Genomic DNA, 23,992 nt, shown 5'->3' with positions numbered 1-23,992 from the left:
TTCATCACACATTTGGTACTACGACATGCCAATAAATTATTTTTATTTCTTATAGTGCCTTTCATTTGGCATCCACTAACACAACATTTAAAGAAATGAATTTGTTTCATATAGTGCCTTTCATTACGCATTTACTTCAATAAAATATAAAGACATTCGTTTTTTCATATAGTGCCTTTTATTACATGTCTACCACAAACAAAATGTAAAGAAATAATTTGTCACTACGCCAAACTACCATACAAAGTGAAGACACTTTCTTGACTTCTAAAAGATGCATTGCTTAATTAAAGGTGGGCTCGGCCCACGGTCCCTTGCAGTTCATTGTGAACGCACTTGGCCCTTCGTGAGGGCGTCTGTGTGATCAGCGCTGGGCTCTGGTGGTTTATTGGATTTTTTCACCTTTTTTTCTCTCTTCTTGGCCACTCTTTTGATTTCGTGTTGGCACTTTCTTTGCCTTGGATTCCCTTTTGCTGGCAGCTCCTTTTTTTGCTTTTTGTGCTCCACGGAGCTTTTTGTTTTGTTTAGAGCATTTTTTGAATAATAAATCTTCTATTTGAAAAGATTTTACGAAGCTCTCTGTGTTACCAGCCAGGGTTTTCGACAGGATTTTCTCCTCTAGTGGACATTTCTGCACTATATAATACACTGATAGATAGATAGATAGATAGATAGATAGATAGATAGATAGATAGATAGATAGATAGATAGATAGATAGATAGATAGATAGATAGATAGATAGATAGATAGATAGATAGATAGATAGATGTGAAAGGCACTATATAATAGATAGATAGATAGATAGATAGATAGATAGATAGATAGATAGATAGATAGATAGATAGATAGATAGATAGATAGATAGATAGATAGATAGATGGCAGGATTAGATAGATAGATAGATAGATAGATAGATAGATAGATAGATAGATAGATAGATAGATAGATAGATAGATAGATAGATAGATAGATAGATAGATAGATAGATAAGCGTAGATGGCAGGATTAGATAGATAGATAGATAGATAGATAGATAGATAGATAGATAGATAGATAGATAGATAGATAGATAGATAGATAAGCATAGATGGCAGGATTAGATAGATAGATAGATAGATAGATAGATAGATAGATAGATAGATAGATAGATAGATAGATAGATAGATAGATAGATAAGCGTAGATGGCAGGATTAGATAGATAGATAGATAGATAGATAGATAGATAGATAGATAGATAGATAGATAGATAGATAGATAGATAGATAGATAGATAGATAGATAGATAGATAGATAGATAGATAGATAAATAGATAGATAGATAGATAGATAGATAGATAGATAGATAGATAGATAGATAGATAGATAGATAAGCGTAGATGGCAGGATTAGATAGATAGATAGATAGATAGATAGATAGATAGATAGATAGATAGATAGATAGATAGATAGATAGATAGATAAGCATAGATGGCAGGATTAGATAGATAGATAGATAGATAGATAGATAGATAGATAGATAGATAGATAGATAGATAGATAGATAGATAGATAGATAGATAGATAGATAGATAGATAAGCGTAGATGGCAGGATTAGATAGATAGATAGATAGATAGATAGATAGATAGATAGATAGATAGATAGATAGATAGATAGATAGATAGATAGATAGATAGATCCACTGTTTGAGCCCACACCACCCAACTCCAAGCCCCCTTAAGTCCTAGAGCACAATGGCTTTTTCAGCCAATCCTGGATCACGATTGAACTCAGGACCCCTTTTTTCTAGAGCTCCCCCTGGTGGCCAGAAAGCCAGAAATACCGAAGTTTGCCTCATTAAAGTCAGCGTGATTTATTTCTCTCTATATATTATTAATAAATATGCGAGTGAAGTCACCTACCTGTGTATGCCAGTATGGTGCCCCCTGCTGTCAGTCACAACACACTGCCTTAAGTTTGACCATTTTAATAATAATAATCTGAGGAGATGACTTACTGTGCTGGCTCTGCCGGGACGCATGTGAGATGCCTTTTGGAATGACGGGCATCAAGGCGTGTTGTATGGCCATCTCCCACATCCTTGCCACATCGTGCCCGGTGCCACTCACGAGCACGTTGTTGTTGACCAGCGGAGCCACGCTGCCGCCAAGGCTTTCGCCCACGTAATACACGATGTGTGCCGTGGTGATTTCGAAGCAGTGAGGATTTGCCCCCGAGGGGAGTAAACTAAAGTTTTTTGCAGGTTCCAAAGACAGGACTTCAGACAGAGGAATCTCCTGAAAAGACAAAATGAGAAAGAAGAATGAATGAGGGCTTACACGGCCTCGAGGGAATGAGCAACAGGTGGAGGGTCCCATCATTTTGACTTCTTTAAGTCTGATGTGAGGCCTTAATGAAGTCCTGATGATGCCAGTAATTCCTTATGGGGTTGAATGTTGCACATTAACAAAGAGTGAAGAAAACAAACTTGGAAAACAAAAGGCCTTGAGGAAGACATTTCAGCCCGTAAATGAAGATGGCACAAGGAGAATAAGGCTAACGTCACGGAGCTACATAAGTGACAAGTGACTGCAGTGCCTAGGACACATGGCGAGGTTAAAGGGGTGACAGAACCTTTAAGAAACAAATCCATCGTAAATCCACAAGAGCACATTCCCAGGGGGCATTGAGGTGGTCACTCGCATCACTTTATTACTGTAAAGCTAGGTGGACACTGGCAAGGAGTGCCAGTCACACACATCTGTCCATTATAAGGATCTGACCATTCAATTTCCAGGGTCAGTGCGGGCATTCGCCATAAGGAGACGTCAATGCACCACTGCAGGGTTGATTGTCATTCACACCTGTGCCCGCTCTTCACCTGCCATGCCCACAATGCCACAGAAAAGCAACTGAAAGGGCAGCCGATGGTCAGTTGGCCAGGATGCTCTGCAGCTGCCCCCAACTGTAAGTGGCCGCTCTTCAGAATTCATCCGATTGTCCATCATTCTAGACATTTATAACCCAAGACTGCTTATGTGCTATGTGCCCGCTGCCCTCGTACCCCAAGGGTGGACGGCCCACCGGTCGTACCTTACCTTGTAGTATTTGCTTCCCGTCTCATTCTGGAATAAGGTGATGCATTTGCTGTCCAGTCTCCAGTAGTGTCTCTTCCGCTGTTAGAGAGAAAAACACAAATTGAATCCAATTAGCGGCGGTCAGGGGCTCATGGCAGATTAAGGCACGCGGTGAATGAGCTCCACCTGCCATGCCAGCAGATCACGGCTCGTAACATGTGCTCAGGGGCTGGACGGCCCACCTGGCAGGGAGGCACGTTTGCGGGACTAACCTCATGTTATTGAGTCTGATTGTCATTTGGATATCACTTAGCCCCTCTGAGCACGGGGACACTGTGCCATCCTCTGTGTGTGAAGGGAGGTGAAGGACTACAAGTGTGCCAGCCGGGCAGCAAAGGGCAGGGTACAAGTGTCCCAATATGCTGTTGAATGTAATACTTTGCAATCTGTCATTGTCTGCAGCTGTGCTGAGCTTCAATTACACTACTTAAAAGTTTAAATTTTAATCAGTTGGCTTTTTACCATCATGAAGTCATTTTGCTAACTGCATTTTCTGGAGTAATTGTTAATATGGAATGATTATCAGGTTGATGTATTTTATTATTTTTTGTATTCTATTTATTGATGAAATAACGATGTATGGCACTAACCCACTGCACATCGGGTCAGTTTAGAGTCACCAACAAGGTGTCAAATAAGGGAGGTCCCTGGGGAGCCCCCTAATGAACACCATGGATCCCTAAAAGCATTAAAAATCAAAATCATATTAGGGTCAGATAACCCTGTGCCCATTTTTTGAGTTTGGGGAATAACATGGCAGCGGGAACACAGAAAGTGCTGCACAGACAGGAGTGGAAGGCAGCCATCTGCCAGCACTTCATGACCTGGGTGTGGTCAAGGTGCTTGAGTGACAGTGGGATGGGTGTGGTCAAGGTTCTTGACTGGCAGCAGACTAGGCGGGGCTATGTGATTTATTGGCTGGCTGGGGCTGGGTGCTTGAGTGGCAGTAGCTTGGGCAGTCCTGCAAACTGTATGGAGCTAGATGCTTGTGTGACAGAAGGATGGGCAGAGTTATAGGATTGAGTGGCAGCAGGCTGGGTAGGGCTTCATGGTTTAGTGGCAGAGGACACTGCTAACCTAGACACTTGTGGAGGTATATGATAGAGTGGCAGCAGGCTGGATGGTCTTGGAGCCTTAAGTGGCAGTGGATTGTATGGGCAAAGACAATTGTGTGACAAAGGGAAAGGCGGGGTATACGATTGAGTGGCAGCAGGGCAGGTAGAGCTAGATGCTTGTGTGACAGCAGGACAGGCAGGGCTTGGTGGAGCTAGATACTTGATCTGAAGCAGTCTGGGTGGTCCTGGAGGCTTTAGAGGCAGTGGGCCGGGTGGGATTAGATGCCAGGCTACTGGATGGGAAGGAGAGCACAGTGTTTCAACCAGAAGGATTCAAGAATGAGGTTGGAGACTCATAGGAAACACATAAATTAGATGTGGATATACAGTATAAGAGTGTGTGTCTGTTAGTTATATATATATATATATATATATATGTGTGTGTGTGTGTATGTGACACAGCACCTGCCAAATAATACAAAGAGTACATGACACGTGTTTTGCCTCAGTTTGGCCTCGTCAGGTGTACACACTTTATTTTCCCCTTATGGGGATCGAACCTCGGATGATATAACTACCTGAGGGCGAAGCCTCTGATGTTGCACCACATGAGCTGGTTTGCTTACTTAGCAGGGTGAAATAGATATTGTCATAAGAATAGAAAGGAGACATCAAAAAAGGTTTGGGACAGCCAGTGGCGTTGCGTAGTGGGGGCAGCAGGGGCGGCCCGCCCCGGGCGGCACTTTTAGGGGGCGGCAAAATGTCACAATAAATAATAATAATATCTTGTAAAAATTTGAACCATACCTAAATAAGGGGGCAGCGGAATTTTCCTCCACCCCGGGCAGCTGACACACACGCTACGCTACTGGGGACAGCCACCCGTATATTATGCCTTGGCTACAAAATGTGTTTGTTTAGTTGAGTAGTGTTCAGGTTCGAGTCCAAAACAGAACTGATTCAAGTGCGTAAAGATGGCAGCTTTAAAGGCCGGGACCAGAAGTGACGACTTTATGGACGCCGGAACCAGAGGTGATGTCATCATAAACGGTCTGCAGAGGATGGAAAGAAACAGTCGGTGCACCTCGCCACCCTCTGGATGGACATGGAATTGTCGTTTTTCAAGCCTGTATACAAAGTTATTGTGGATTTCCCCTTGGCATTAATAAAGTATCTATCTATCTATCTATCTATCTATCTATCTATCTATCTATCTATCTATCTATCTATCTATCTATCTATCTATCTATCTAATCCTACCAACTATGCCATCTATCTATCTATCTATCTATCTATCTATCTATCTATCTATCTATCTATCTATCTATCTATCTATCTATCTATCTATCTATCTATCTATCTATCTATCTAATCCTACCAACTACGCCATCTATCTATCTATCTATCTATCTATCTATCTATCTATCTATCTATCTATCTATCTATCTATCTATCTATCTATCTATCTATCTATCTATCTATCTATCTAATCCTACCAACTATGCCATCTATCTATCTATCTATCTATCTATCTATCTATCTATCTATCTATCTATCTATCTATCTATCTATCTATCTATCTATCTATCTATCTATCTAATCCTACCAACTACTCCATCTATCTATCTATCTATCTATCTATCTATCTATCTATCTATCTATCTATCTATCTATCTATCTATCTATCTATCTATCTATCTATCTATCTAATCCTACCAACTACGCCATCTATCTATCTATCTATCTATCTATCTATCTATCTATCTATCTATCTATCTATCTATCTATCTATCTATCTATCTATCACTGCCACCCATTCACACATGTGTGACAATACAATATAGATATGTACAGTATATATATATATATATATATTACATATTCTGCAATGGGCTGGTGCCCTGCCCAGGGTTTGTTTCCTACTTTGTGCCCTGGGATTGGCTCCAGCAGACCCCCATGACCCTGTAGTTAGGATATAGCAGGTTGGATAATGGATGGATGGATATTACATATTGTGGTGGACAGCCGTGACACCTCTTCACTGGAAGGACCAGATGAAAGTGAACATATCCAGAGCTACACCTCCCCCAGAGCGATAGATGGAAGCCCCCCTTGGTTGCAGCGGTGCCTCGGACTGCCACAGGACAGCCCTGTTGGGTTGCCATCTATCGCTCTGGAGGAGGTACATGCTCTCTCTCCCCTGGTCTTTCCTATATAGAGGCATCCTGGCCAGGTAAGGTACCCGGCCATCTGCCACAATATATAAATTTCTTGTAGTGTTGGGTGGTGCTTGCCCACGCTGAGTTAGATGATTGTTTCTCATTTTTGTTGCTCCATTAAGCGCTATCCACTTTTTGTAATATTATAATGGAGACTGCATGACTTTGGTAGACTGGCTGCTTTTCAGGGCTCCCCTGCAGCTGGCGCTGAAGCTGCTCATCTGAATAATCGAAAGTCGGCTGCCAGTGTCTTGCAGTTCTCTGTCCTGACCGCTAAGGGGTGACACTTCCTACACCATTACCTCACGCTGTTTCTTCATGAATTATGACTGTATGCTACTGAGTAGCCTCACCAAGGGGTCCTTGCTGGTGAAGTGGACCATCCACCCCTCTTTCATGATGTTGCTGCTTTTCCGTTTCGTGTGCTTGACAGACTGCACGACTCTCATCAGGGGTATGTTGTTACTGGTTGAAGGGCTGCAAAGACAAAAGCGTAAGGCACAGTTTGGTCAATTTCAACTGTAGCCCCTTGTTCTAATTTGCTTTCTTATTTAAGCCAAGCTGATCCCACCCAGCTGAAAGCTTCACCAGCCTTCCAGGGGCAGATTGGCAGTCAAGCCAGTGGCTCAATGGTGGGATGCTGACGACATTTTGTCTCTCCGTCTGGCATCCTGGTTGCGTTGATAACCTAGACATTGGTGTCCCACCGTGCAGTGGTTAGTGTGACCACCTCGACCGTTGACTGCCTGTGTGCTGTTTGCATGTTCTTCGGGTGTTCCCATTTCCCTCCCACCGCCCATTGTGTTAAATTAACTGAGCACCCTAAACTGGTCCAGCACTGGTGAGAGTGCCCTGTGATGGACTGGCACCTCCTTCAGGAATGGGCTCCTGGCAGAGTGTGGATGGATTTGAAACTGCGGGGAGCTCAGAACATTCTACTGAGTCACTGGACAAGTGGAAGGAGTGCGTGAGGCTAGGAAAGAAGTGACAAAAGGGGGGACAAAACGGAGCTCCGAATGAAGCGCGTCCAGGAGTCTTGTGCCACAGCCTGAGCTCCATTCGGGATTCAAAGTGGAGTCCAAGCATGATAACAAGGTACTGCTACTTCAGTTATCCCCCCCGCAGCCCCCCACCATTAAAGGCTGACATTAATAGACAGCTAATTTGCAGCTGCTAACTAATGAGAGCGGCTCTGACTCCCCAGTGAGTGTGAAACAGGCGAGCGGGCCTACGAAACGAACACTTGGATGGGCTACCTAATCATGACGGTTCACTTCACACACTCGGGCGTTTAACGTCTTCAACAGCTGCTTTTTTTTTTTTTTTTTTTTTTTTTAAGAGAACTCAACAGGCGGGCGAGGATCCCACCTTATCATCCTGCTGGATTCGTCGTGGTCCTGGTCGTGCATGTCGCCCGTGTCGCTGTGGTTGCCGGTCAGTGAGATTTCGGGATCTTGGACCATCGATTCTTCCATGTCGTCCATCAGGCCGCTGTTTCGTTCACTGTCATTGTCATCGCTGCCTTCTTCCATGACGACGTCGGACTCCGCGCCAGGGCTTAGCAGATCTGTCCGGGGAGATCAAGATCCATTAGTGAGATAGAAATTGAGGACAGACGTGAAAAGGCACCGCATGAAAAATAGCAAAGGTGAACAGGCGTGTAAGAGGCGCTGTATGATAAGAGATAGGACATTAGGTTATCGATAAATACAGATAGCCATGAGAGCAATGGAAGGCACTTGATACAAGAGTGGGCAGGAAAGGCGCTATATAAATAGGAACGGCGCCACATAAACCTAAAGAAACAAAATGAAGGGAACACAAAATCATCACCAAGTCAGTGAAGTGTCAGGGACATCAAAGTGTCCAGTTAGGAAGCACAAAGGACTGTGAATCAACATCACCTGCTATGGTGCAAATGACAGTGACGACAGGTGACCTGGAAAGGTAACAGCAAGACACCCCCCTAAAAAGGGAATGGGGGGCCACAGACAGTTGATGTCTCCTGATCCCTCCTGATTGACTCTTCTTTAGTTGTGTGTTTCACTCATGTCCCTGTCACTACTGGTGGCTTAAGGTGGCATCTGTGACCCATTCAGGTTGCACAGGCAGTTCAGCTCCTCCAGGAGGACACATCCATACAAGAAGGTTTGCTCTGTCTCGCTGCATAGTCTCAGGAGCACGGAGGAGTTACCAGGAGAGCTGGACAGGGCAGTAGAAGGGCATCAGCCCAGCAGCAGGACCGGCTTTGTGTGAGGAGGAGGAGGACCACCAGAGCCCACCAAAATGACTACTGGTGTGCATGTGTCTGACCAAACTGAGGGTGTCATGAGGGCCCGACGTCCTCTAGTGGGACCTCACCAGTGCAGCTCGATTGGCATTCACCAGAGAATACATAGTTGGCAGCCCCACCATTGGTGCCCATTCTCTTCACAGATGACAGCAGGGTCACCCTGAGCACATGTGACAGACGTGACAGAGACTGGAAATGCTGTGGTGAACGTTATGCATCCTGCAACATCATCCAGCATGACCGGTTTGGCGGTGGGTCAGTGATGGTCTTTATATCTTTGGAGGGTGGCACAGACCTCCATGTGCCAGGCAGTGGTACCCTGACTGCTGTTAGGTATCTGCTATAGGAGCCTGTCAGACCTTACACTGGTGCAGTGGGTTCCACCTGGTGCAGGACAATGCCTGGCCTCATGTGCCCACAGTGTGTAGGCATTTCCTGGATGGCATCGATGCCACTGACTGGCCCGCACGTCCCTCAGACATGAGTCCAACAGAGCCCCTCTGGGATGTTATGTGTCGGTGCATCTGATGCCAACAAGTAGCACCACAGACTGTCCAGGAGTTCACTGATGTCCTGATGAAGATCTGGGAGGAGATCCCCCAGGACACCATCTCATCAGGAGCATGCACAGATGTCTTAGGGGGTCCATAGATTCTCATGGGTGGCCACACACACACTATGGAGTCACATCAGGCGTTGCTGTGATGAAATTCATACCACTTGGATCAGCCTGGGATTTCAGGTTTTGATGTTTGGTGTGATGTTGAGTCAGCCCTCCATGGGTTGGTGATTTTGGTGTCCATTGACCGCTCTGACGTCATTTTGAATGACCCGGCGTTACTCAGTCAAGATTTTCCACTTGAATATTTCATTCATCGAGATCCGATGTGCGATTTAAGCGTTCCCTTCGTTTTTTCGGAGCAGTAATGATCACTCAAATTTTGATGATCAAGGAAGGATCTCAGTGTCATTTTATTAATAAATTCATCCAACACCCTAAACACATATAGTGATCACATTAAAGACCCCCAAAGTCAGACCCTGATGCCCTCACCCAATAAAGCCCCTTTAAATGGCTCACGGAGTCTGCATTTCTAACAAATGAAGGTCTGATATGTACAGTCGGTATTTGGTACGCCTGCCCCTGATGCCCTCCCTGTATTCCTCCCATCCTAGCTTTTGTGCTGCCATTGGGCTGGACCTCCTGTCCTCGGGCACCCTGATGTCTGTCCCAGTGCGTGCCACCTTAATTACTTTTTTTTAACCCCCATAAATTCTACGCCTGAACATCTGTGAAAGTGGCACTCACCTCCATTAATGGCCACTTCACCAAGGCAGTTGTTTGGCACTTTGGGGGCACAGCGCTTATGACAATTAAACTTGCAGTCTGAAGGAGAAAAAAAAAAGGGAGAGTTTAGGTGGGCCGTGAGCTGACCACCTTCAAGCTCATTTCTGTATCTGCCAGCTCTGCCCCACCAATGTCCTGGGTTCAAATCCTCTCCTGAACAATGGTCTCCTCATGCACACGTCCATGTCCTTCAGGTGTCATGTGATGGACTGGCATCCTGGCGCTCAGCAATGCCACCACAGATGCCAGCGTCCTGTGCCACCCGGGGTTCAAAAGGTATGGTAGGAAAGCTGACAGATGTCAAGAGCCCCTTGAGTGAGGCTGACATTCAAGTTCAAGTTTGTCACTTGGCCACAGAAAAGCGTGAATTTCTTAACGTTCTGGCTATCAAGTTCCAGAAGTTTCCAAAGCTTGACTTGGGCCACTGACTTCAAAGTGCCACTCACTTTGAAGAAGTGTTACCCGCTTTATATTTAAATGCAGGCTAAACTCTGAAATAAAAGAAAGTGAATAATACGAGTGTTATGGACCCTCGCCTATCACAGTAGCAGGGCCCAATCTGTCCTGAAGGGGGCGCCAATGCAGCACAAGGAGAGCCTGGAGTCAGTCTAATAATACAATAATTATTACTGTTAGAAATGACAAGAGCTGAGGACAACGACAGTCAGAGTCGGGGTGGGGGGGGGGGGGATGGTTTGGAGGGTCTCGCGTCACTCACCTTTACACTGCAGGCCTTGCCTAAAGAGGCCTTTGAGCAGCTTCTTACAGTACTGGCAGACGGTGGGCCGCGTGTAGGAGTGGATGACGAACGTGTGAGGCACTTTCACTTTGGACAGCAGGATCTTGTCCAGTTGGATCGGGCGCCCGATGTAGGACTGCGAGTTGGATCTTTTCTCTCGGCCAATGAACGTCTCCGACTGCGTTTTTTGCTGGAAGAGAGACAGACAGGGAAACGGATAAGCGGCCTTTCAGGGCTTCTACGGCGGCGTGAAAAAGAATGTGCCCCCTTTCCCGAGTTCCTCCATTTTCGCTCATTCCAAACACTTCAACGTTTCGCATCTCCAAACAGATTCAGTGGAATACAAAAGGCAAACTGACTTGACGCAATGCGCAGTTTTTTAAGTGGTCATTTGAATGGCGCTATATAACATAAAGAGATTGTCTGCTGTGTAAAGAAAGTGCACAATAAATGGCAGCGCGCTATGTAAAGTAAAGGCTCTGCAGTTAATGGGTGGGCGCGTTTAGAGTGTGATTTGAAGGGCAGATCGGCGTGCTCTGTTAGCGGACTGTGCATTCCGTGAAAGGCGCTATATACAACAACGAAAGACGGATGGAGGAACTGATTGGTGCAGAGTGGGAGTGAGGGTCGCCTGTAATGTGTCTGTGCATGGCGCTATATAACATAAGCACAGGCTGACTGATGCTCGTCTTTAGACTGTTTATTTGGAAACTCAAGCCTGTTTGCTGTACAATGGACTTTCTGACATGAAGGGCGCTATATAACATAAGGACAGCGAGACTGAATCTGGGATTCACTGTTTAACTTGAAACACACGCTTGTTTGTTATGTGAAGTGGTTTTGTGATCGTGTATTCAATAAAAGATTAAAAGACTGATGATTGATTGATTGATTGATTGATTGATCCAGTGATGAGGTCCCTCCCGTGATGTGTCTATGAATTGCGCTATAAAACATAAACACAGATCGATCGATGCTTGTGTTCACTGTTTATTTTCAAACCAGTCTTTGTTTGCTGCGTAAAGTGCTTCCGTATTCCATGAAGGACGCTATATACAGCAATATATATATATATATATATATATATATATATATATATATATATATATATATATATATATATATATATATCGGAAACGTCTGTCTGTATGTATGTATGTCTGTCCGTTTTTTACGTTAGAACTACTTCACGGATTTAGATCGATTTTCTTTCTAGAATTTTCTTGAACATTCCGGTTGATTTTGCAACTTCTCTCATCGCGCTAAGTATCAGAGTTCGCTTGCGGTTCCGATTTATTCGCGCGACTCCAAGTTAGAGGCTGCGGGCCGAGGTGATGTGGGCGGGGCTTTCCTCACTCCCGCGCCAGCCTCGGGGCGTGTACCTTAAATCCGCGCTTAGTTAGCGAACTAGAGAACTACTGAACGGATTTAGATCGTGTTTTTTTTTTTTTTTTTTTTTTTTTTCTATAATTTTCTGGAACATTCCGGTTGATTTTGCGACTTCTCTCATCGCGCTAAGCATCAGAGTTCGCCTTCGGCACCGATTTATTTGCGCGAGGCTGCAGGCAGGCATAAAATTAATCAATTAGTGCTCAAATTATTTCACACTCTGTCACGGACATACACTCCAATAAAAAAACATTTTAGAATTCAACGATTCAGTTCATTATGCTACAGAATTTTTAAATTCTATTAATCCTAGTGACATCTGCTTTTCACATGGTTAGCTTTACTTTGCTTTCTCCCAGGTTAGTTCCCCAAGAAACTTATATGTCCTCGTCTCTGGTAGCAAAACCAAAAATATCGTATATCAGGAGGCCCTCGGATCGGAAACCTATCAATATAAACTGTTCTCGATACAAATTACAATTTTTAAATGGATTTTTAAAGTTTGTCTTGGGCGGTACGGTGGCGCAGTGGGTAGCGCTGCTGCCTGGAAGTTAGGAGACCTTTCTGGGTTCGCTTCCCGGGTCCTCCCTACGTGGAATTTACATGTTCTCCCCGTGTCTGCGTGGGTTTCCTCCCACAGTCCAAAGATATGTAGGTTAGGTGTATTGGCGATTCTAAATTGTCCCTAGTGTGTGTGTGTGTGTGTGTGTGTGTGTGTGTGTGTGTGTGTCCTGCGATGGGCTGGCGCTCTGCCCAGGGTTTGTTTCCTGCCTTGCGCCCTGTGTTGACTGGGATTGGCTCCAGCAGACCCCCGTGACCCTGTAGTTAGGATATACCAGCGTTTCTCAGCCTTTAAGTATTTGCGACCCGAGTTTTCATAACAGTTTTAATCGCGCCTCTCTAACGTTTTTTTTTTTTTTTGAAAGAAGCCCACTAATACCAATTTGTTCTTTTTAAATTAATGATATATCATAGATGCATATTTTATTATACCTACTTAACTTTTATCGACATTTATCTAACTCTATATTTATTTTTCTAGTATCAGAATGTAGTTTAAGTTAATTTGTCTTGGTTTCAATAGATGTATTTTTCATATTGTCGATTCTTGTTTTATTTTTTTTTCACATCTTTGCGCCCCCCTTTTTGTTACTTCGCGCCCCCCTAGAGGGGGCCCGCCACACAGGCTGAGAACCACTGCGGGTTGGATAATGGATGGATGGATGTTTGTCTTGTCTCACTGCTACGTGAGCGGAGCCGCGGGGCACAACGTAAGGACAGATTGACCGAGGCTCCTATTTTTATTTCTTTTAAAACACGTGATGCTTATTTGCTGTGTAAAGCACCCTGGGACTGTAAATACCACAAAGAGTCAAGAGGGAATGTTGGATGAATTGATTGGTCCAGTGTGGTGCTAAAGACAGATTGAGTGATACTTCTATTTACAGTTTATTTTGAAATTCATTCTTGTTTTCTGTGTAAAGTGGTTCGTGATTCTCGCATTCCATGACAGGCACTAAACACAATGAGGAAGGACTGACTGATTAATTTATCGGTCCAGTGTGGAGGTTTCTCCTGTAATGTTTCTACAAATGGCGCTATATGCCATAAAGCCAAATTAACTGATTCTTGTATGAATGATTGAATGGTTACGAATGGCGCTATATAACAGCATCAATGATTTGGGTATTCTCTGTTTATTTTCAAACTCATTCTTGTTTGCTGTGTAAAGTGGTTTGTGATCGTGTATTCAATAAAAGGCGCTATATAAAGACAGGTTGATTGACTGATTGGTCCAGTGTCGAGGTCATTCCTGTAAGGTTTCTACAAATGGCGCTATATAACATAAAGACAGATGGATCGATGCTTGTATTTACCATTTCTTTTGAAACTCATGAGGCTTGTTTGCTGTGTGAAGCACCTTGGGACTACAAATAACACGAAGAGCGCCATATTAAGTAAAGGGAGAATGTTGGATAAATTGATTGGTTCAATGTGAGGCTATGAAATACTTACGAATGGCGCTATATAACTTAAAGACAGCATGACTGATTTGGGTATTCACTGTTTATTTTCAAAAGTATTCTTGTTTGCTGTGTAAAGTGGTTTATGGCCGTATATTCAATAAAAGGCGCTCTATAAACACAGATTGATTGATCCCGTGTGGAGGCGTGTCCTGCAATGTGTCTAGGAATGGCGTTATATAACATAAAGACTGCATGACAGTGGCTTGTATTTACCATTGATTTTGAAAAGCAATTTGTGATTGCATACTCTCTAAGACGCTACATACCATAAAGAAAGACTGATTTATGTTTATATATTTTTTATACTTATTTACTTTGTAAAATGCCTTGTGATGGTGCATATTATAAATAGTGCTACATGAAATAAATACTGATTAACAGAGGAATCCAGAGTGAGGGTGAGTGTGTCGTGTGATGTGTCTAAGCACCATGAGTATGGGAAAGGCGCTATATAAATAATATGCATTATTATTATTATTATTATTATTATTATTATTATTATTATTATTAAAGGCGCTATATAACAGAAGGACAGGTTTGTGTTTACTGTTTTTTCCTGGTTTGCTAGTGTGACCGTGAATACAATGAATGACACAATATAAGGTAGACATCCATCCATTATCCAACCTGCTGAATCCAAACACAGGGTCACAGGGGTCTGCTGGAGCCAATCCCAGCTAACACAGGGCACAAGGCAGGAACCAATCCCGGGCAGGGTGCCAACCCACCACAGATAAGGTAGACATTAATGAACAAATGTACGTATTTACTGTTTGATTTGAAAAACACCCCTATTGACGTATATAGCGCCTTGCGACAGAGTATTCAATGAATGGCGCTATATAACTAAAGATCGATTGACTTGACCGATGCGGTGAAGGACTGAGTGCGCCCTGTAGTATCTGGGCGCTCCCTGCTGGTCAGATTCTGCTTAGCACCCAAATGGACTCCGCGCCCCAAAAGTCTCCGCACCGGGCTGAGCGGATTTACATAACGAATGAACGAACGAAGGATTGAGTGAAGCAGCCGGCTTGTTTCTCTCAAACGCGGCATGCCAGGCGCGCGGCGCTGCTTTCATTTCGCCGAGCTCCATGTGAAAGTATGACTCCAACTTTATTTTTGTTATGCCTTTACTTCAAGGTGTTGGAATATTTAATTAGAGCTTCATAGAGTAAAACGAGACCCTGGGCGCTATTGACAAAATTTGTAATTGCAATAGAAATCGGAGAAGTTTGGAGGTTAAAGACGCAGCAAAGCAAACATCTGCTTCGTGGTGCGTCCGCTGCGACAACACTTTCCTTTGTTGGAATAAATAAACCTAAATAAGGTCACGCGTGCGCCGCTTTTGTAATATTATTGCCGACGTGCGCCACAGCTAATTAGAAAGCGGAAAAGTGAGGTCGACGTGAACAAATGGAGCGCGCGCGTGTTTTCAACGAAATGGCCAGTGATTTTATTACGCGAGTGGAAGTTAAAGTTCACGAGGTGCACGGAGACAAATGCCGCCCTGCAAACCAATAAACCGGCCACCCGAAAGAAAGCGCCATCGTTCTCGAAGTGCCACTAGTGCCGGGTTGCAAGTCGCTTTTGTGTCAGGATCCCCGATTTTTGTACAAAAAAGTTCATACAGTGTACATCAGGGGGTCTGCAACTAACTCCGGTCCTGTGGCAGCAGGTTTTCATTCTAACCCTCTTCTTAATTAGTGACCGCAGTTTCTGCTGCTATTGAACTTTTTTTTTCTTCACTTTTATTGACTTGTTTTTTTGAATTACTTCATTTTTTTTCACTTAAGTTAGCGAGCCTGCGCATCATGGCTGCCACGCGTTCCCAGCGCACTTTTGACGCCTCCTCTGAGCTACTAATCAGAAATGAACAGGACGCATGCGCGAGTTGCTGTACCACCAAAGATTTGGGTGGCGTTTGTGTTCAGGGTTTGGTACGTGACGTCAGCATCGCTGTTGACTATCAACATGGCTGAACGCTTAGAGGAAGGGCTGATAGAGCAGGTTAGAATTTACCATCCGCCTAGGGCAGCCTATATGGCCTGGCAGACCTCCGCCAGGACGTTAGGAACTGTTGTAGTGCCAGGCTTGTAGCTGACAGCACTGATGCCAGTTTGAAGATAACGCAATGTGATGCTAAGCCGCATTGCAGCTCCAACAGAATAAACGTGTGGGCTTCAGTGTTTGATGAATGGCTTGATGAGGTGAAGCAAATCATCAAACTTAGAGGCTGACATGCAAAAGTATTTGTAGCGCTTTTCTTCATCCATTTCTCGCATAGGCAATCCAGGCGTCGCATATTCCTCATCGTAATGACTCGATACATTTAAAGGTCTCACATACCATCTTCTGTGTTGCTGTTGCCGTATTTTTATGTAACAGCAGCAGAATGCAAATAATTTTTATCTTCAACATCTTTCTTCACTTAGCTTCCCAACACAACGAAACTGAATGTTGTTGATGATTGCTCACACTGCCACCTGGTGGAATCCTCCAGAATTGCATACAAGTCTAGTCCGTATACACTGCTTGCATAGCATCAGCACCCACAAGCGTTCGAGTCGCGTCGTGTCAAGTATATCCCGGCCCTAACATCGCGTTCCATTTATGGAGCTGGGAATGACGTCACACCCGAGTTGACCGCGCTCCAGTAAAACATTCAGAAAACCAAAATGGGCACATCCAGGAAAGCATCACACTTCTAGCACCCCGAATGGTGACACGCAAAGGGCAGCAGTGGACACGTAATGGGCCTTCCCAGACGTAATTATGGTAACGCTTTGCTATTTCAGAACACTAAGGAGGCACCGGCATGTGCAAAATAAAAATGACCGTCATCATCAAATTCTTCCATGAGAACCCAGAATACAATGAGGACTGATTGAAATCATTTATGTTAGGAGGGCTGGGTGGTCTCGTGGCCCCCTGCAGATTTTATTTTTTTCTCCAGCCGTCTGGAGTTTTTGTTTTGTTTTTTCTGTCCTCCCTGGCCATCAGATCTTACTTTTATTCTACTGTATGTTAATTAATGTTCCCTAATTTTAATTCTTATTTATTTTGTCTTTTTTCTCTTTCTTCATCATGTAAAGCACTTTGAGCGACATTGTTTGTATGAAAATGTGCTCTACAAATAAATGTTGTTGTTAAAATATATATATATATATGAAATGTCTGTCAAAAGATGGAAAACTGAAACACCAGATCCATCATTCCATCTGCTTTCCAAACCCACTTATCCAGAGGTGGGCTGCAGGGGCACTGGGGCTTATACCAGCCAACAGCGGGCACAAGGGTGCCAACCTATCACCTGGTACATACAGATGGGCCAGTTTACCAATGCCAGGTCCCCTAACCTACATGGACTGGGGGAGGAAACCCACACAGAGATGGGGAGGACATGCAGACTCCACGCAAGGAGGACCCGAGATACGCAGCCCCTTAAAAGCCCCAAAGGATAAGTTTGGTGATTTTCAAGTTGAAGATACGACTTCGCCAACATGCTACATACGCATTTGCCACACAAAGCTGCTCTTAAGGTATCCGTTTTCTATAAATATAAAACCATAGCTTAGTCTCACTGGCTCTTTTCAAATGGAAGCTAATGGGGCATCAGGCACCCCCGAAACTAAAAGCCTAAAAAGTTACAGATGAGGCGGCAAATATTTCGATATAAGAAAACGCGCCTTCCGTGTTTCTGATTCACTTTTGTGATGACCAAAGGGATCTTCAATGAATCAATTGATCGCATATTCCTGGTACTGTTTTTCTCGTGGCCATTTTTTTGGACCATATTTTGTGCAGGAAATGACACCCCTGATGATAAAGACTAAGCCCATAGGTGTTTTCAGCCAGGTTGAGGTTCTTAAGGTTCAATCGACCCCCTAATGGGATACGAGGGGTCAAAACTTTGAAAAAAAAAATCGGATTGGTAATCTAGGCGAGTGGAGGGTTGTTTTACACTATTTTCAGGTTGCTGATCGCCGATGTGATTGCAGTTTTAATATCTGACTCTTCACTGGTGGTCCACGCCCTCTGAGTGTCACTCCCAGCAGGTTCAAAATGGCAGATGTGAAACATAGGCATGTGGGGTGTCGTTTTAGACTACTTGAAGGTCAGGGACACAAATACGAGGTTAGTTTTGATTTTTGATCCTTTGCTACCCCACTATGGACCTCCATCAGAGGGTGAAAAATGACAAATTTCTATTACAGTCGAGACTAATTAGACTTTAAACATTTAAACATGAAGCAAATATTTGAGGACACTCTTCTCATTTATTATGTACTTATACATAAATCTTTTCATTTCTTATGAACACCCCGAATCAGACCAGCTTACGCTAATTCAGATTTATTTTTATTTTTCGAGTTTTCGATCACCTACAAAGTTTCCGGCCTACAATTCTTCTTTTACATCCTGAGCTTGTTTGCTTGGTCTTCCACCTTTCCGGTTTGGACCAAATGCTTGCTGTTTTCTGATTCCATCTCCACCTGTGCAGTCAGCAGAGCCACAACATCCATCCGCCATTAGTGACGACATTCTGTATTTAAATACCAGAAATGTATAGCCAAAGCAACTTCCAAATTGCAAATCCATCTATCTTCTGAGCCTGCTTTCAAGAGTCAGACCTAATCTTGGAAGCACTGGGTGAAAGAGAGCCATCCTAGGATGCTGCTGTCTTAACATGTCCACCTTAGAAGATGATAAGAAACGTGACCGACGAGAGGAGACCATTCACTCCATCGAGCTCATTTATTTAGCTAACTTTCTTTAAGGTCCACATGGTTTCTGCATCAACTCCATCAAGCTCATTTACTTAGCTAAGATGTCCTGCTATCTCATCTAGATTCTTCTTGAAGGTCCTCAAGGTTTCTGCTTCAACTCCTTGGCTCAGCACTTTGGTCGAGATTCCCACAGCTCTTTGCATGGAGAAGTTCTCCCCAACATCCAAACTGCAAATCCATCCATCTCCTAATCCTGCTGTTAAGAGTCCGGTCCTATCCTGGAGGCACTGGGTGTAAAATGGCACCTGCCTCTGGGCCATCTTAGGACACTACTGTCTTAACATGTCCACCTTATAAGAACATAAGAAACATGACCAAATGAGTAGACCATTCACTCCATCAAGCTCATTTATTTAGCTAACTTTCTTGAAGGTCCTCATGGTTTCTGCTTCAACTCCATCAAGCTCATTTACTTAGCTAAGATGTCTTGCTATCTCATCCAGATCCTTCTTGAAGGTCCTCATGGTTTCTGCTTCAACTCCATGGTCAGCACTTTGGTCCACATTTCCACAACTCTTTGCATGAAGAAGTTCTTCCCAACATCCAAATTGCAAATCCATCCATCTTCTGATCCTGCTGTCAAGAGTCCAGTCCTATCCTGGAGGTACTGGGTGTAAGACGGCCATCCTAGGACACCAACATCTTAACATGTCCACCTTATAAGAAAGTAAGAAACGTGACCAATGAGAGGAGACCATTCACTCCATCAAGCTCATTTGTTTAGCTAACCTTCTTGAAGGTCCTCATGGTTTCTGGTTCAACTTCATCAAGCTCATTTACTTAGCTAAGATGTCTTGCTATCTCATCCAGATCCTTCTTGAAGGTCCTCATGGTTTCTGGTTTAACTCCATCAAGCTCATTTACTTAGCTAAGATGTCTTGCTATCTCATCCAGATCCTTCTTGAAGGTCCTCAAGGTTTCTGCTTCAACTCCTTGGCTCAGCACTTTGGTCATGATTCCCACAACTCCTTGCATGAACAAGTTCTTCCCAACATCCAAATTGCAAATCCATCCATCTTCTAAGCCTGCTGTCAAGAGTCCGGTCCTATCCTGGAGGCACTGGGTGTAAGATGGCCATCCTAGGATGCCGTCATCTTAACATGTCCACCTTATTAGAACATAAGAAATGTGACGGGCAAGAGGAGACTGTTCACTCCATTGAGCTCATTTGTTTAGCTAACCTTCTTGAAAGTCCTCAAGGTTTCTGCTTCAACTCCTTGGCTCAGCACTTTGCACTTCAGATTCCCACAATTCTTTGCATAAAGAAGTTCTTCCCAACTTCAGACCCAAACGCACTTCCACGGGTGTCCTCAAGTACTCTGACAGAACATATGTCCATCTTGGAGATATGAGGGGAAACCAGAGGAGAAGGAGGCCAAACTCTACATGGATGGCTTGTTCTTAACCGTGTCCATCTAGGCTTGGCACTAACCCCTGTGCCACTATGCCATCCACTAAATAAACACATAATTAAAAAAAAAAAGGCAAGAACGAGGAGTTTGGTGATTTGAGCGATGCGACTCTGTGTGCTCCATCACCGGAAAGCTGACACGCACAGCGTGAAGCGGGCACTATTTAGCAGTACTCCTTTGCCATGCCAGTCTTTTATTCATTATCTTGATTGCGAAAAGCTGATTCCTTAAAAAGTATTATTAGTCTCCATATGCCAAGTATGGCTGATTAAAGTGTAAATTAACGTCTAAGTAATCACAGGCTGGAAAAAAAGAAATCGCGTATTGTATATAAATAGGCCTGCTTGATGCAGATGAACTCCAGTCAATTAGATTGGATCCATTTCTCCATTTCTTTATTTATTTCTCCTCTGCTAATGCACAGATCATGCAGGCCAGAGCCTCTTCATTCAGTTCAAGGTGCTCCCGAGGATCCCAAAAAATGGCAGAAGATGCCGAATGGACCAGGGGTGTCCAGTTAGAGATCGTGAATGTCCCGCGTCGTACCATAAGATTGAAGACCACCATAAGGAGAATTTGCTTCATACTTCATCACTGCTAGACGTTGCTATTGTGTTGTGGGCAGGAGAGACAATGGAGGGTCTTTTGAACATTTTCCCTCACTAAGGGTCCTTCAGTTTTGAGCTATCAAACTTAACATATACTGTATAGCCACCTGTAGTCTGCTCAAGCCACCTCACTGCTGCGGTGGGCCGGAGTATAGGCAGGGGTCAACACTGGGCAAAAAATCTGCACTGTGCTCGAAATCAGATGTGGCATAACAGGAGGGGGGCTGATGTGAGGTAACGGCCCACCAGGTGGGATTGCACGTGTCTGTGGGACAGGAAGGAAAAAAACAAAAAACTGGACAATGGCTGGACATGGAGCCCAACTAAGCTTGTGAAGGTATGACCACCTGCCTTACTTACAGTGTCTATTACATATTTAAATACACATTTTATATAGCACCTTTCTGTCAATCATCTATCCCTTTCTTTATATCAAAACTTTATATATAGCGCCTTTCACTGTTTTCAGTCTATCATCCATCCTCATATTGTGTCACTTCTTTATATCAAAATGTCTGTCTAACTAAACTTTATAGATAGATAGATAGATAGATAGATAGATAGATAGATAGATAGATAGATAGATAGATAGATAGATAGATAGATAGATAGATAGATAGATAGATAGATAGATAGATAGATAGATAGATACTTTATTAATCCCAAGGGGAAATTCACATTCTCCAGCAGCAGCATACTGATAAAAACAATATTAATTAAAGAGTGATAACAATGCAGTTATAACAGATAATAACTTTGTATAATGTTAACGTGTGGAGGAGGAACGATCTCCTCAGTGTGTCAGTGGAGCAGGACGGTGACAGCAGTCTGTCACTGAAGCTGCTCCTCTGTCTGGAGAGGATCCTGTTCAGTGGATTCTCCATGATTGACAGGAGTCTGCTCAGCGCCCGTCACTCTGCCACAGATGTCAAACTGTCCAGCTCCGTGCCTACAATAGAGCCTGCCTTCCTCACCAGTTTGTCCAGGCGTGAGGCGTCCTTCTTCTTAATGCTGCCTCCCCAGCACACCACTGCGTAGAAGAGGGCGCTCACCACAACCATCAGATAGAACATCTGTAGCTTCTTATTGCAGATGTTGAAGGATGCCAGCCTTCTAAGGAAGTATAGTCGTCTCTGTCCTTTCTTGCACAGAGCGTCAGTATTGGCAGTCCAGTCTAATTTATCATCCAGCTGCACTCCCAGGTATTTATAGGTCTGCACCCTCTGCACACAGTCACCTCTGATGATCACGGGCTCCATGAGGGGCCTGGTCCTCCTAAAATCCACCACCAGCTCCTTGGTTTTGCTGGTGTTCAGGTGTAGGTGGTTTGAGTTGCACCATTTAACAAAGTCCTTGATTAGGTCCCTATACTCCTCCTTCTGCCCACTCCTGATGCAGCCCACCATAGCAGTGTCGTCAGCGAACTTTTGCAAGTGGCAGGACTCCGAGTTGTATTGGAAGCCCGATGTATATAGACTGAACAGGACCGGAGAAAGTACAGTCCCCTGTGCTGCTGACCACAATGTCAGACCTGCAGTTCCCGAGACGCACATACTGAGGTCTGTCTGTAAGATAGTCCACAATCCATGCCACCAGGTATGAATCTACTCCCATCTCTGTCAGCTTGACCCTAAGGAGCAGAGGTTGGATGGTGTTGAAGGCGCTAGAGAAGTTCAGAAACATAATTCTTACAGCACCACTGCCTCTGTCCAAGTGGGAGAGGGATCGGTGTAGCATGTAGATGATGACATCCTCTGCTCCCACCTTCTTCTAGTATGCGAACTGCAGAGGGTCGAGGGTATGGCGGACCTGTGGCCTCAGGTGGTGAAGCAGCAGCCGCTCCATAGTCTTCATCACATGTGACATCAGAGCGACAGGCCAGAAGTCGTGCAGCTCACTAGGACATGATACCTTTGGGAATGGGGTGATGCAAGATGTTTTCCAAAGCCTCAGGACCCTCCCCTGTTCCAGGCTCAGGTTGAAGATGCGTTGTAGAAGACTCACAGGCCTTCAGCAGTTGTGGCGATACTCCATCTGGACCCGCTGCTTTGCTGGCACGAAGTCTCCTCAGCTCTCTGCTCACCTGCGCTGCTGTAATTGTGGGTGGGGATGTCTCTCCTATGCTGGTATCAACATAAGGATGGGTGGAGGGTGCAGTACTCCGAGGTGAGAGTGGGTTAGGGTGGTCAAACCTGTTAAAAAAGTTGTTCATTTGGTTTGCTCTCGATGGTGGCACCCCGCTTCGAGCTGCAGCCAGTGATGATCTTCATCCCATCCCACACTTCCTTCATGCTGTTGTTCTGCAACTTCTGCTCCAGCTTTCTACTGTACTGCTCCTTCACTGCCCTGAGCTGGACTCGGAGTTCCTTCTGCACGCACTTGAGCTCATGCTGATCACCGCCTTTACAAGCCCTTTTCTTCTGGTTCAAAAGGCCTTTCACATCTATCTATCTATCTATCTTCTATTGCCTTTCATATCTATCTATCTATTATATAGTGCCTTTCATATCTATCTATCTATCTATCTATCTATCTATCTATCTATCTATTATATAGTGCCTTTCATATCTATCAATCTATCTATCTATCTATCAATCATATATTGACTTTCATATCTATATATCTATCTATTATATAGTGCCTTTCACATCTATCTATCATATATTGTCTTTCATATCTATATATCTATCTATTATATAGTGCCTTTCAGATCTATCTATCTATCTATCTATCTATCTATCTATCTATCTATCTATCTATTATATAGTGCCTTTCACATCTATCTATCATATATTGTCTTTCATATCTATATATCTATCTATTATATAGTGCCTTTCAGATCTATCTATCTATCTATTATATAGTGCCTTTCACATCTATCTATTTATTTATCTATCTATCATATATTGCCTTTCATATCTATTATATAGTGCCTTTCATATCTATCTATCTATCTATCTGTTATATAGTGCCTTTCATATCTATCTATCTACTTTGC

General features: G+C 43.9%; 1 protein-coding gene across 3 annotated transcripts in view; it reads right to left on the bottom strand.

Moving 5' to 3' along the window:
• prkd1 (protein kinase D1) overlaps positions 1-23,992 on the bottom strand; it is a 242,012-nt gene that overhangs the window by 33,558 nt on the left and 184,462 nt on the right. For all 3 annotated transcript variants that reach the window (XM_051919991.1, XM_051919990.1, XM_051919989.1), the window contains 6 exons: positions 10,751-10,961; positions 9,994-10,071; positions 7,760-7,958; positions 6,745-6,868; positions 3,079-3,156; positions 1,998-2,277 (listed from right to left, as the gene is read on the bottom strand). In XM_051919991.1, coding sequence (XP_051775951.1) covers positions 1,998-2,277; positions 3,079-3,156; positions 6,745-6,868; positions 7,760-7,958; positions 9,994-10,071; positions 10,751-10,961 — 970 coding nt within the window. The remainder of the gene's footprint in view (positions 1-1,997; positions 2,278-3,078; positions 3,157-6,744; positions 6,869-7,759; positions 7,959-9,993; positions 10,072-10,750; positions 10,962-23,992) is intronic.

The sequence above is a fragment of the Erpetoichthys calabaricus genome, chromosome 16 (genome assembly GCF_900747795.2).
Source record: "Erpetoichthys calabaricus chromosome 16, fErpCal1.3, whole genome shotgun sequence".
NCBI classification, from domain to species: domain Eukaryota; kingdom Metazoa; phylum Chordata; class Cladistia; order Polypteriformes; family Polypteridae; genus Erpetoichthys; species Erpetoichthys calabaricus.
Note: the sequence above shows the minus strand (reverse complement) of the source record. Positions and strands in the feature narration are given on the sequence as shown.